At 54.0% G+C, this 14389-nt stretch overlaps 4 protein-coding genes across 4 annotated transcripts; 2 read left to right on the top strand and 2 right to left on the bottom strand.

Moving 5' to 3' along the window:
- Window positions 1–932: 932 nt before the first annotated feature.
- KRP23_14835 (uncharacterized protein) lies at window positions 933–2371 on the bottom strand (the record flags this gene model as incomplete). The annotated part of the gene is made up of 4 exons (XM_067885705.1): window positions 933–1060; window positions 1130–1325; window positions 1395–1712; window positions 1805–2371. The coding sequence occupies 4 exons, from the start codon at window positions 2369–2371 to the stop codon at window positions 933–935; spliced, it is 1209 nt and encodes a 402-aa protein (XP_067736991.1).
- A 4881-nt stretch (window positions 2372–7252) lies between these two features.
- KRP23_14834 (Organellar oligopeptidase A, chloroplastic/mitochondrial) lies at window positions 7253–9518 on the bottom strand (the record flags this gene model as incomplete). The annotated part of the gene is made up of 5 exons (XM_067885704.1): window positions 7253–7560; window positions 7630–8107; window positions 8178–8250; window positions 8319–8848; window positions 8919–9518. The coding sequence occupies 5 exons, from the start codon at window positions 9516–9518 to the stop codon at window positions 7253–7255; spliced, it is 1989 nt and encodes a 662-aa protein (XP_067736990.1).
- A 1712-nt stretch (window positions 9519–11230) lies between these two features.
- Window positions 11231–11557, top strand: KRP23_14833 (uncharacterized protein; the record flags this gene model as incomplete). The annotated part of the gene is made up of 1 exon (XM_067885703.1): window positions 11231–11557. One exon carries the CDS (start codon window positions 11231–11233, stop codon window positions 11555–11557), a length of 327 nt encoding a protein of 108 aa, XP_067736989.1.
- Window positions 11558–12913: 1356 nt separating this feature from the next.
- KRP23_14832 (uncharacterized protein) lies at window positions 12914–14005 on the top strand (the record flags this gene model as incomplete). Its single annotated transcript, XM_067885701.1, has 1 exon — window positions 12914–14005. The coding sequence occupies one exon, from the start codon at window positions 12914–12916 to the stop codon at window positions 14003–14005; it is 1092 nt and encodes a 363-aa protein (XP_067736988.1).
- Between the last annotated feature and the right edge of the window lie 384 nt (window positions 14006–14389).

The raw sequence follows: 14389 nt of genomic DNA, 5'->3' as shown, positions 1-14389 counted from the left end.
CGATCAACCGAGTGACCGGACTATACGTCCAGATGGATATGGTATCGCCGCTGCTACGGATTCTGGGCAGTCTTGAAGATGTGTCACTGGCGTTCAGCTTCGCTCGAATCACCCCGGACGGAAACCTTGTCGCCCGAGAGATCGTGTCGGGTGCTCTATGCTCGTTCTAGTGTGATTACACGATAAGCTTAGTAGATGTCGAAGAGAAGGGGGAAAACAGCTCCAGCCTGCCCGTTTGAACTCATGCGGTTTGCAGCTATAGGCAGTATACTTGGGATATTTGTTGTTCGGCACAGAAGAACTGGCTACAGACTGTAACTTCACTATAGTTGTTTTTTGGTAGTTGAGGTGGATTGTGTTACTGTTTCTATTCCTGGGAATGAACTCTAATTCGGTTGGCCGTGGGTGGCGTCCTCGTCCGCATCAGGAGAAGTACCATTGCGCTGTCCCCCACTAGTGTGGATGCCAGTCCAATCTTATGACGCCGCGTGGGCCAGCAGCCTGTGCAGCCCCACGAATTCTGCTTCATTGTTTGCCGTTATGTGCCGTTCTAGTGCAGTTACCGCCGCCCACACCTGCCTCGCCTCCTCTACTTATGTTCCGACCTCTATCATTACGCTTCCGCTGACTCCTGGTCCCGGTTTGCCCCGGGACCCTCCGTCGAGCTTCTTCACTATAGTTGAGTAACTGACGATCGAGATGTTAAAGCGATTGATTCTCCCCTCGCTTCTAAGTTTCTGCTTTTTGTAGTTTTTCTGCTTCTGTGCCCCATATAACGCCATGAACACTTGGGACTACTCCGGAATGTGCAGTACCTGGAAGTTACTACAGGATTTCAATAAATACCACAAAGAGTCATTAGTCTGGGATCTGATTCATTGCTAACTTGATCCCGTCACAACGGGTGTACCTTCTTGAGTTGTCCTTGACCACTAAGCTACGAGCAGGTCATGTTCAACATTACGCTGGACCGAATCGAATACTTCTTCCTTGAGATGCGCCAGCATTTCACAAAGTTGTTCAACAAAATGTTGTCGCCCTGGCACGACGTACTTGACTTCTACCGTCAGCCCAATACACAGTTGGAGAATACATAAGCCTGGCGCTGCTTCCGACATCACACACCAACCTTTTTCATGAAAGCCGACACCGTCAAGAGCGATGCCGAACGCCTCCACCATTTGGTTTTGACCCGACAACACGATCACTTCTCTCTTGTGCTCGGAGTATCTGATTCCAGCATAGCGATATTGAATCTTTACGCGCTCCTCGATTTCCACAGTAAAAGCACGGGCCACTACGTTCTGCATCTGGGTTTCCGATGTCTACACCACAATAAAAGACACGAATTAGCTCAAATTCTACCCCAATAAGACCATCACAAGTCTGCGTACATTGACGCTCTCGACTTCGTCCAGTCCACAACCCGCAGTCATTTTGCCATAAAACGTTTTAGAAACGTCGCGGAAGTCAAACGGCATCAGGCAACACTTGAGAAGCTCAATATGCGTAGTAGTTGCGGATATTGACTGCGTGTCAACCTTCGAAAACGCGGACGTGATGGTATTAAGCCCGTTGAGGCGAAACGTGCGATCGGTCTCGGTGAACATCTTTCCAAGCGAATCACTCAGCTTGTCCAGTACAGTCACTGCCTCCCTCTCAGTTTCAAAGAACGAGTTCACATAAAAATTTCGTGATATACAAGCCGACCTCTGATGGCAAATAAAAAAGAAATCAATGCATGACAGTTTAATCAAGGAAAGAGAACAGTTAAATGCAGGGAAATCACACATGCACTCCTGACCTTTGTCGCTTCATGTTTCTGAAGTAAATGCTTGAGTGTCTTGATGCTTTTCAACTGAGTCGTGTGGAGATTTCGGAGATTCTCGTTCTCTACCTCCGCTCTTAGCCGAAGCGTTTTCTGTTTTTTTGTCATCGATTTCCATGCGTCCAAGAGTTTGTCATCACCACGTCGAGCCAAACTGTCGGACATATTTATTCTCGTTGTGTTCTCTTTCGGAGAACTGAGCTCGTCAACTTGTCCCTGCAATCCCGCAGCTTCCACACGGAGCTGCAGCAGCTCCAGCTTCTGAAGGTCCCGAGAGCGGTTTCTTCCTGGCACAGCCAGCTTGGACTTGAGTTGGGCGATTTCTTGGGTGTCATTGTTTACCTGGCCTCGAAGTCGATTGCCTCGGTGATTGGATTTCAGTGCCACGTCAGCGACGTTCTTCTCGTGACACGACTGCACGTTGTGGACACTTGAGCTACTCTCGTCACTGTTGTGATCTGAGGCGAAACCGGTGATAGTGTCGTCGCATTCGTCGAAGAAGGTTAACACGTCCTCAAGCTCTTTGAACTCATCATCGTTCATTAAGTGTTGTAGCTGCACCGTGCAGTCTGTAGGGGGCGAAAGCGAGAGTGAGCTATAAACGGTTTCGAGTGTGTCTACCCTACTATCCACAATCGCTTAAGTTACTATGGTGGGTAAATATCCGTATTGTACATGTAGATAAGAAGCGTGTTGATTTAATCGGATAACAGCAGTATAATTGATGACCACATGGAGTGATTAGTCTCGCCGGCTCTACGGGCTCCGTCGGCGCCGATACTTCAATATGAGGCTGTACAACCAATGACTCGCCTGAACTGTGCTTCGAGCGTCACGCAAAACACAGGTGTTCTTGAAACCGCACTCTGTTCTAAGGCAAATGAATACCGGCTTTGCTTAATCTGCTTTGATGTGCCAACATTCGGCCTTTTCTAGCTTAAAGAAGTACTGCACGTTTCTACACGTAAGCTTAGGAGTAGTTTTTCTTGTACGTGTATTAGGCACATTATGGACGAGCATGAAGCATTCACGATTTTCTGTGCGTTTTTGTTTTTTTTAGAATACAGAACGATTTTGAGTACTTCAGGTCCTCTTCAAGCCTTAGGAAATCCTTCAAGTCGAGATGTCATACGCCTCTCAAACTACAGCAGGAAGAAGACGATCTACTCGGCGCACCTATGCTGTGAACTTATAACACTTTCGTTACGGGAACGTGTATTATCATTTGTCGTTGGTCGCCAGTAATGCTTCCCAGAGACTAGATTGCCATCTTCCAGTGAAAACCAGGTGAAATGAGAGCTTTCTCAAACACGCAAGACACGTCTTCGAGGTCTCCGAGCAGGCGCAGCATTGGAGTCAGCATGTCTGACTGAGCCGTAACACTCGTCACACGTCCGTTGGCGTTGTCCAACTGAAAATGCACCGAGCCTCGCATGACGATTCGCTGGCCCAAAAGCTTCGTAGCGAGTGCTGATCTCTTACATTTAGCATTGTTTTTGCTAGCCCACAGGGCAGGAAATACCTTCCGCAACGTTTGCTCGGTAATGGTGACGCTTGTTGTCGTCGTGGCGTCCAACGAGCTGTTATTGCCCTTCATCAGACCCTCCAGTTCGAGATCAAATCGACCAAACCAGTGCGACAGACACCACCAGCTACGCATCATGGTCTCCACACCGCGCCCTGCGTTGTGCTCGACGTCCGGTGCCAGTGTTGTCAACACGAAGTCCAGCTGCGAAGAAGACGATGTGGTAGATGACTGCGACTGTAGGCTTGAGCCTTGTAGTCCGAAGCGGAAGATTTCAAAATACCTGAGTGCAATATCCCACACGCTCTTCCATATCGGGAGAGAGGCAGAAATATCGCGTCGTCGTTGCTCAAGACTTTGGACCTCTTCCCGTAGTTGTTGCGTGTCTTCCTCGAGATGCGTCAATACGGCGTATTTCTTCTTCCGGTAGCGAATCTGCCTCAGGCGACGTTTCTCTCGCTGGCGCGCTAGACTCGAGGCTGTGCCTCGCTCTTTTTGTTCTGCCTCTGGTGTACGGTAGGGTGTTGGTACAGCATCCTCTGAATACGAAACCCACAGGGTTTTGCTGATGGAATTGGTTGTAGTCTTACCCATCGACGTCCCGCCATGAAGAGCGTTGTAGACTCCACCCTGAGCGACGATCGAGTGCTCTTCAAGCGCTTCCTCGTACAACTGGGGTCTGTCGTGTGGCTGCTGAAATGCATTGCCGGTGATGATATTTTCGTCGCCGCCTTCCTCTATACAGTCGTCCGACAACCAGGCGCGCTGCTTGACACTGCCGATGACATCGTCGCTCAGTTGCCGGCGGCTCGGCGGGTACAGCGTACAAACGTTCATGGCAGCAGCAATAGCACTGAGCCGTTGTCCTCCGAAGCGTAAGTGAGTTCACTGGCGACAGCTCATCAATGAGAGTCTAGCCGGACTGGCCAACGAACGGATTCGTCCTGAAATGTAATACGAAACTGATGTACAACCCCAGTTGCAGCAATGATTCGTGTTGAGTCGTGTTGTTGTCGCGGATGTCTATAGAGCTCTGTTATTACGTAACTCTGATGGCAGTGGAGCCTTGTGCTAATTACGTGGAGTGACTGGAGAACATCAGAAAATCTTCAGCTGTGCTCAACCAGGTCGCGATTGATTGTATTGATGGGCTCCTTTGAGCCGATCTCGCCACTCATCACGGCGAGGCTCATCACACATTTGTGATATGAAAAACTGGCCCGGATCCCCCCGCACGAAACCAGTTGCTTGTCGCCTCTTTGTTATTCCAATTCCATGCGGTAAGACATGTGGAACTTAGCCAATCGTCTCTTTTTCAATACAGCCCCCTAATTTAAGGGGTTCTTGTAGCCATGCCGGCCTGTGGTAAGTGGGAAGCAGGAACATGTTATTCAGTGTATAACTGGACTGGGTGGAATTTACCATCTGAATCGATAATCCGCTCTGCCGTGATGATTTCACGCTATATGGGACTCCATGTTTACCAGTATTACGTACATTGAATGCGCTGGGGGTGCCATTTGCATGTTGTCTCGCACAGAACTCGATCAATTGTGAGGAGCGCACTGGTAAACACGGGGGCCCAGCTGATTATATCGCGTGAAATCAGCACGGCAGCGCAGATTATCGATTCAGAAGGTAAATTCCACCGCTCATCAAACTCGTCGCACCCAGCTACGCGGATCGATCATGAATGGAGCCGACAGGCAGTCATTGAGCTCAAAAACTTGCATGCAAGGGACTCGCTCAAGCAACAACCATCCCCTACAAGTAACAGAGTAACCTGTCCGTCCGTCCGTCCGTCCGTCCGTCTGTCCGTCATTCCGTACGCACCTCGAGCGTAACGCAAATCCGGACTTTCCGTTGGCTATAAATAGCTGCCGAGCGCAGCGAAGGCGGCCCTCCCATTCGCCAATACTATAATTCGAGCCCTCTCATTGGCTATTTAGTGGAGCCTCTGCGCGATTGGCTATTATAATGCGTAGAGTGGACTACACCACATCGGAACTAGCCGAATGAAATCGCTGCTGATTGGACAAAATAAACCGCCTTTCAACAACGTTTCTTTTCATTCCCATACGTGGTCGAGTTTCAGAGAGATTCCAGGCAAATTCTCCCGGTGGTGAAGGGCGGCTCGGCGACAGAGACAATCGACGCATGCCTGAAGTCATCCGAACTGTGGCCACTTTTCCAGAAGGTGCGTCTGACAGAGAACATGCGTGTTCGCACGGCTGCCACGTCCGATAGTGCTGCAGAAATGGCTGCGTTTTCCGAGTACCTGCTGAAGGTTGGAGAGGGGAGACACGAGGTACACAATGATCTGGGAAATGACTACATGAAGATTCCACGTGACATGCTCATCGACAACCCCGCCGGTGATCCAGATGAGGACGAGGAGATCCGACCGGGAGCTACTCCGCGAGGTATGCGGCGCATGATCGACGAGATGTACGCCGACATCAACAATTCGGAAGTCGCAACGGACGAGTACTTTGCGAGTCGCACCATCCTCACCACCACGAACGCGATAGTCCATCGTATCAACGAAGCCGTAGCGGATCGCATGACTGGACCAGCTCGAGAATATGTGTCCACGGACTCAGTGGAGGATGACGAGGACGGGAACTTATTCGAGCAGGAGGTGCTCAACTCCCTGAACATCAGTGGCATCCCACCCCACAAGCTGAAACTCAAGAAGGGGATGCCGATCATCATGATGCGGAACTTAAATCCCGACCTGGGGTTGTGCAACGGAACACGCCTGCGAATCGTCGAACTCAAAGATCATGTCATCCACGCCACTATCATGGCCGGCGACAGGCAAGGCCAGCATGTGTTGATCCCGCGCATCGTGTTCATCAGCGATGGCGACATCCGCGATTTCCCATTTTGACTGAGACGCAGGCAGTTTCCTATCCAGACTGCCTTTGCCATGACGATCAACAAGGCGCAGGGACAAACGGTGCAGTACCTGGGACTGTACTTGGCGACTCCTTGCTTTTCCCACGGTCAGCTGTATGTGGCCATGTCAAGGGTTACGTCGAGGTCGAGATTCAAGGCATTGGTCGAGTATCCAGAGCGGGAGGAACAAGACGGAGTGTACACGGCGAACATAGTGTACCGACAGCTGTTCGAGAGGGCGTAGGCAGCGACACATACTGAGGAGGCGAGCGCAGCGAGTACGCCTGTGGTTTGAAGTCCGTGTGCGAAGCACGCGGGTGAAAACCCAGGACCAAGCAGTGCATGCTAGACAAGCGGAGGCGAAGCTTGCGAGCCGTAGCGGACTTAGGGTTCGTACACACGGGAACCACGTGAGACGAGCGCAGCGAGTACGCCTGCGGTTTGAAGTCCGTGTGCGAAGCACGCGGGTGAAAACCCAGGACCAAGCAGTGCATGCTAGACAAGCGGAGGCGAAGCTTGCGAGCCGTAGCGGACTTAGGGTTCGTACACACGGGAACCACGTGAGACGAGCGCAGCGAGTACGCCTGCGGTTTGAAGTCCGTGTGCGAAGCACGCGGGTGAAAACCCAGGACCAAGCAGTGCATGCTAGACAAGCGGAGGCGAAGCTTGCGAGCCGTAGCGGGCTTAGGGTTCGTACACACGGGAACCACGTGAGACGAGCGCAGCGAGTACGCCTGCGGTTTGAAGTCCGTGTGCGAAGCACGCGGGTGAAAACCCAGGACCAAACAGTGCATGGTAGACAAGCGAAGGCGAAGCTTGCGAGCTGTAGCGGGCTTAGGGTTTTGATACAAGTCTACTGTAAAATATACTGATATAAAACATAACCCTGTCATAGTAAAAATAGTAGTGAAGCGAGCTGGATGAGCGAGCGAACGGGCACCAACCAACCATGCACCCACCGCCCGCAACGCGGGCGGCGCTCGGCTAGTCTACGCCTGCTAGGCATACCTGTAATAGCCCGCGGCGTAGCCTCCGGCGAAAATGTGCGCGAACGAGCACAGGAACCGGTCCTCCTCCAGCGGACTCAGCACGGCGTACTCGCCCAGCAGCCGCTGCTGCACCGCGAACAGCGGCTCCTGCGACGGCAAGAAGTGCGAGTGCAGGTACATGTCCAGTGCCCCGAAGCCCAGCTGGCGCAGCATGCCCGTGGCCACCATGTAGTTGCGCGCCGCCTTGAGCTTCTCAAACAGCTCATCGGGCAAGGGCTCGCCCGTCTTATAGTGCCCGCTGATCGCCGCGATCGTATCTGTGAAATCAAAAGAGCGCAATACGTCAGATCACGTGCCCACAAGTGTCTCGGTTGCCGTATACGGACCTTTATCGTAGCAGAAGTTCTCCATCATCTGCGACGGAATCTCGACGGCGTCCCATTCGATGCCGTTAATGCCTGCCACGTCACCGTACTCCATCTGCGTGAGCATGTGCTGCAGGCCGTGGCCGAACTCGTGGAAGATCGTCTCCACCTCACGGAACGTCATGAGGCTCGGCGTGTCGTCCACGGGCGCAGACTGGTTGCAGATGATGTAGGCGACCGGGATGCGCTTGCCGCCATGATTCTTGGGTCCGAGCAGACGGCTGCGGTCCACGCACGTGTTCATCCAGGCACCGCCGTTCTTCTCCTTCGGGCGCGAGTACGGATCCAGGAAGAATCGAGCGATCACCTCCTTGTCGCCTTCAGTGCTGCGCACATTGAAGAACCGCACGTCCGGGTTCCACACCTCGGCTTGGCCGTCCGCTGCCTCAATAGTCACACCAAACAACCGCGATGTGAGCGAGAACAATCCCTCCAGCACCTGCACCGCGACAAGACAAAATACGTTGGTGAGCTCGACAAAAAAGGTTGCAAAATAGTCAAGGACGTACCCGCTCAAGCGGAAAGTAAGGTTTAATCTCTTCGTCGGTGAACAGGTACTTCTCCGCCTTCAGCTTTTCCGACCTGTTGGCAGGCGTGCAAGTTAATCAGCAACTCGGATAGCACTCATATATCCTATACGATACACGTACCAGTAGCCAAGATCCCAGGGCGCCAAAGGCTCCGTCTGTCCGTGCTGCTTTGCGTACTCAGCCACAGTCGCCACCTCCTCGTGTGCAATCGCCATACACTTTTCGCGCAGGTCGGTGTGCATCTTCTCCACCTCCGCCACGCTCGGCGCCATCTTTTTCGAGATACTCACTTCAGCAAACGAGTTGAACCCGAGCATCTTCGCAATCTGCTGACGGATCTCAAGCAGCTCAACGATGATACCTTCATTGTCAAACGAACCCCCGCTCGCCCGGGTCGCGGACGCACGGTACAGAGTTTCACGCATGGACCGGTTCGCCGAGTACTTCATGAACTGCACATACGAAGGCGGGTCCAGCGTCACACGCCACGGTCCATGTTCCGACGTAGCGTCCGCGTGACCCTCATCCCGAGCGCTCTGCGCAAACATCTGCAGCAGCGAAGGCGGCAGTCCCTCCATCTCATTTCTGTCGGTCGCCGTGATGGAATACGCCTTCGTCGCATCCAGCAGGTTGGACGAGAATTTGGTGCTCTTGTCAAATCCACAAAGCACACCAAAGTCAATCTCTACTCCCAACCAAAGCACCAACCACTCTACTTACCAGCTCGGCCGCACGCAGCTTGAACTTGTTGAACTTTTCTTTCTCCTCGCCCGCGAGTCCAACTCCGCTGAGGGTCGCACTTCTGAGACTGAGCTCGATGATGCGCTGCTGCGCCAGCTCGAGTTGGCTCCACTTGTTGCTCTCGCGCACGGCAACATACGCGTTGTACAACGTCTTGCTCTGCGAGGCCTCGGTGACTGTCTCGATCACCAGTTGCTGCAGCTTGTCGTGCACCGCGCGCAGCTCCTCCGAGTTGCGTACACTCATGAGGTGGCCCACGATACCCCACATGCGACCCAGCGCGTCGCCCTGAACCTCCAGCGGGTCCACGACGTCTCCGAACAGCACGTTCTTGCCGCTGTCCTGCAGCTTCCGCTCCAGCTCGCGTAGTTCGCGCGCGAAGTCGGCGGCCGCGTTGATGACGGCCGGCTCGATCTCTGCCAGCTGCAGACGCTCGAAGGGCGGTAGTTGGCGATTGCGCACGCACACGTCGAGTGAGTTGGTGGATGCCGAGACGAAGCGGCTCCAGAATAGCGAGGCACGGCGGGAGGCGGAGCCCGAGGATGCCGCACGCAGAGGACGCACGCAGCGGAGCAGCATTGTGTGGATTGACAGCCTCTGATGCGATAATGGGTAGCAGCCCTAACCGCTATAGAAGTGTACCACGAAGTGTACCATCGAGTGTTGTATACCTTTCGGTGGACGAACGCCACCGCGTTGCTTTGCCTAGTTGTTTGCTGGCGATGGGCCATGGATATCTAGGAGACTAGTAGTGCCTTGTTGCGTCGCCTTGAGCGCTGCTGTGATCCACAAAATGCTCTTAACATGTTTGCAGAGTTCAAGCACCACTTTTTGCTGTGTGTTGCGCCACCAGTCGCCTGCTACTACGGAATCCTCCAGCTGTCTCTGATTGATGAAACAGGCTTTCCCCGCTGCGTTTCAACTGCGGTGCTGTTGACTTCCTTTACCGCATGGCTGTGCGGTGGATGTCCAGTCAGAAAACATATTCACTGAATATTATTCAGGCTCCGATCCTCAATGTAGGCAGCGCGGAGTAACGGTTCTGGTCGGAGCCACGAGCCACGAGCCACGAGCATACCAGCTGTGCCGCGGCCTTCCTCAGACGCCACCTTGTCCGATACCCTGACATGTAATCCATTCCTGGGCCTGAAAAAGCTGTTAAGTTCATGGTGGCAATCGCACGTCACTGCCTCCTTCTCTCCCTCGATTCAGCAGCGTCAGTAGCAGGGACTCGCTGACACCTCTACGCTAGTTCAGTTCCCATTTTCCTGAGGAGAGCGGATTTCGCCAGCAGAGACTTACGACCACCGCAAATGAATATGGCAACGATTATTCGTGCAGGTGTGCTTGGCTCCGCGCTAGCGGCCACCCTAACGCAAGGGTACACGTTTACTGAGAATGGTGACGTCTCAACGAACTCGGCAACGGAGGAAGCAAGCACCGGATTGACTACGAATGAGGAGAACCGTATCTTCGGTGGATCGGAGGCAGATGCGTCGCAGTTCCCATACATCGTGAGTCTACGCGAGGACGGTGCAGATGAAAGCACGTACTGTGGCGGAACACTCATTGCCTCGCAGTACGTCGTCACGGCTGCTCACTGCGTCAAAACCGACGAGGCGACTATCTACGCTTCGATCGGCTCGGCGTTCGGCTCTGGATCGGGAGGCGGCGAGCAGCTCAAGGTGATCGAAGGCTACAAACATCCCATGTACAACAAATCAGAGCACTTGTACGACATCGGCGTGCTCAAGCTTGAAAAGGAGGTTTCTGTCAGTACGATTGACCTGTGTGCTGCGGACGGATCCGACAACCAAGTCGGCACTGTGGCCACCGTTCGAGGATGGGGGCTCACCGAAAACGGCTCCGAGAGTTTGATGCTCGAGGAAGTAAACGTGCAAATCGTATCCAATGCCGAGTGTAACAAGGAGTATAGCGACCGAATCACCGAGGGAATGCTTTGCGCTGGCGATGGCAACGGTAAAGATTCGTGCAATGGAGACTCTGGGGGCCCGCTCATCGCGAACGATGTGCTGGTTGGGATCGTGAGCTGGGGTGGCAAGTGCGGAGTGAACGCTGGTGTGTACACCCGCGTGTCGTACGTGCTTGATTACATCAACGACGTCACTAGCGGCGGCACTGGCAGCAGCTTCGCGGAGAACGCTGCTGGTTCAACCGATCAAGGCCAGGACAATTCTACTGAGTCTACTTCGACTGACGGGACGGAGACCCCCGCCACTACTACCCCTTCTACTGATGCCCCTGCTACTAAGGTACCAACTGCAGTGCCTATGACCGAGGCGCCGACCGTGGCTCCAACCACAGAAACACCTACTCCGGCGCCGACGACGGTATCGCCTACCGAGATGCCAGAGACAGAAAGCCCGAGCACGAATCAAGCGGACCAGTACGATCCTGATACCGAGTCACCGGAGACCGAAAGCGCGAGCGAAGCTAATCAGTACGAGCCTGCCACCGACTCGGCCGAGCAAAGTGAGCCCTCCGTCAACTCTGCAGAACATAGCGAATCGCCCGTCGACTCAGCAGAACAAAACTATCCTGCCGAGATCGAGGCTCCAACGCCCGCCTCAGGCAAGGAGTGCGCGACGCAGTTTTGATCGTACAGCGATGGACGTCCAGTTCAGAAGATGAGGAAGGAGATCGGTCTTTGTTGCTGTCGAAAGCCCGATCGAGTGAGCCTGTATGTGTGGGTCAATAGATGTGTTGCCTCTTGACCTGTTGTCAGCATCGGACCGAAGTCTTCAGTGTTTGTGTCGTTGTCCTGTTTGGTTGCAGACTGCAATGAGCCGAAATGAGCGATTCACATCCCGTTCGAACAGCATGGGGCTCTTCTTTCGCCGGCGCGGCGGTGCTTCTGATGCGAGTCGCACGCAATGGCGGCCCGGCTGTTTTCGTTGCAATGGACTGGTCGGGAGCCTACTGCTTTAGTTATCCTTATATCAGTGCAATTAAGCGAATGAGCGTGCACGATTTATCTACTGCCACATTGTTCGGTGCCATTTCATGTGTGAATCGATTTCAAACAGCCCATCGAGACGGTGGTGGAGAGCGTCCAGCACAACATAAGCCCTGCGCAGCATGGCACCTGGTCGCTCCTCTGCAAAGCTGTCACTTTGAATTTCTCCATCTCAGCTCGTGAAGTTATCCGACGGTAAATAACCTGAGACCAAACCACTAGAATGAAGCTTGCACAGACCCTCGCGTTCGCCTCGACGGTGGTGTCGGTGGCGTATGGTTACTCGTTTTCGGAGACCATGGCGACCACGCCGTCTGTGGAGAGCACGGGGCTCACTACGAACGAGGAGAACCGAATCTACGGAGGTTCCGAGGCCAACATCGACGACTACCCGTACGCAACCAGTCTCCGCTTCGAGCTGCTGGACGAAACCTTTTGCGGCGGTACGCTCATCGCACCGCAGTGGATTCTCACTGCGGGTCACTGCATCAAGACGGATGAAGACACAATCATCGCGTCGCTCGGCTCCGAGTACGGCGCGGGTTCCGGTTCGGGTAAGGGTGAACAAATCAAGGTTATCGAAGGATACCAGCACCCTATGTACAACCAGAAGAAGCACCTGTACGACGTGGGTCTGCTCAAGCTGGAGAAGGCTTCGACGCAAAAGACGGCGACTATGTGTGCGGCAGACGGCTCGGACAACGTGGTGGGCACTAAAGCGACCGTTCTTGGATGGGGACTGACGGAGGACGGCTCGGAGAGCCACACGCTACAGGAGGTGAACGTCGCCGTTATCTCGAACGCGGAGTGCAACAAGCAGTACAACAACCGCATCACGGAGGGAATGATGTGCGCCGGAGATGGAGGGGGCAAGGACTCGTGCAACGGAGACTCGGGAGGCCCGCTGGTTACCAGCGACGATGTTCTGATTGGGTTTGTAAGCTGGGGTGGCAAGTGTGGAGTCCACGCTGGTGTATACACCCGCATCCCCTTCGTTATGGACTACATCAACGATATTTTGGCTGGTGGCACTGGCAGCAACTTCACAGAGAGCGCCGAGGGATCTGGCTCGACGACCCAGGAGACCTCGCTTGCTTCATCTACAACGGGGTCAGCGAGCCCCAGTTCTGGTTCGTCCACTACAGCTGCCTCTAGCACGGGTTCGTCAAGTACTGCTGCTTCTAGCACCGGATCATCGACGACGCAAGCTTCTTCCACCGAGGACGCGTCGGCTGCGACTAGCTCCAGTTCGGGGTCAACAGCTCAGCAACCAAGCTCCAGCACCGGGTCAGCGACTACTGCAGCGTCCAGTGCAGAGTCCCCGACAACTGAAGCTTCCCTGACCAGTTCCAGCACCGGATCCACCACTACCGACAGCTCTAGCACCGGATCTGCCACTGAAAGCTCCAACCTCGGGTCGCTCACATCTAGCTCTGGATCAGAGACGACTGCCAGCTCTAGCGACTCATCGGTGACGCAGTCCGCGACAACGGACGCTCCTGCGGTGACGCCAGCTGCTACGTCCAGCAGTGAGACTGGTGCTTCCTCGGTGGGATCCCCTGCCGATACTCCCTCTACGTCTGGTTGCAGGGTCCGTCGCCGTCGGCGGTTGGCTGCGATCGATGAGGAGGAGGTTGAAGAGGACATGGAGGCAGCGGAAAAGGCTAAGTTGGTTGCTGAGCAAAAAGAGGAGGAGGCTGAGAGTGACATTGCGGACGCCAAGGAGACTGGCGATGAGGAAGAGCTTGAAGACGCCGAGGAAGCCAAGGCTGCCGCTGAGAAGGAAGTGGAGGAGGCTGAGGAAGAAGAGGAGGAAGATGAAGAAGAGGAGGAGGAAGATGAAATTGAAGAGCTGAAGAAGGCCAATAAGGACGAAGAGGACGGCGAGGAGGAGGAAGAAGAGGAGGAGACCCCAATCAAGGCACCAAAGAAGAAGTCCAAGAAGTCCAAAAAGACCGAAGAAGAGTCGGAGGAGGGTGAGGAAGAGTCGAAGGAGAACAAGGAAGACAAGGAAGACCAAGCGGAAGAGGAAGAAGAGGAGGAGGAAGAGGCCGAGGACGGTGGCGAGAGTGATGAGGACGAGCAGTAGACGTCAACCTGCGAGTTGTTTTCGTTGTGTAGGAACTAAGTATATGTCTTTTTGACGAAGCCAGGGTCCCACTCGGTAAGTTAAGTTTCGGATTACAATGAAAGTTGTATTCACTTTAACACGCCGCTCTTCAGGCCTTGTCGTTGTTTGCAATAATTCCCATCATGTGACTTATCCTGCTGGTTTCAAGCGGCACTTTGCGAATAGGGCTGTGCTTTGGTAGCTGGTGGCGCGTGTGTGCCTTCCAAGATTCTCCGCGAATGCTCTCGCTCCTCGACGCTAGCGCCACAGCAATCCGATCCCATGCTTGATCACGTCGACGCGGTGCTACCGGCCGGCTCGATCGATCGATCGACCCCATGCAGCAGTCACTTTATTTTTCTC

The sequence above is a fragment of the Phytophthora ramorum genome (assembly GCF_020800215.1).
Source record: "Phytophthora ramorum isolate Pr-102 chromosome Unknown Phyram_PR-102_s0023, whole genome shotgun sequence".
Lineage (NCBI taxonomy): Eukaryota > Oomycota > Peronosporomycetes > Peronosporales > Peronosporaceae > Phytophthora > Phytophthora ramorum.
Note: the sequence above shows the minus strand (reverse complement) of the source record. Positions and strands in the feature narration are given on the sequence as shown.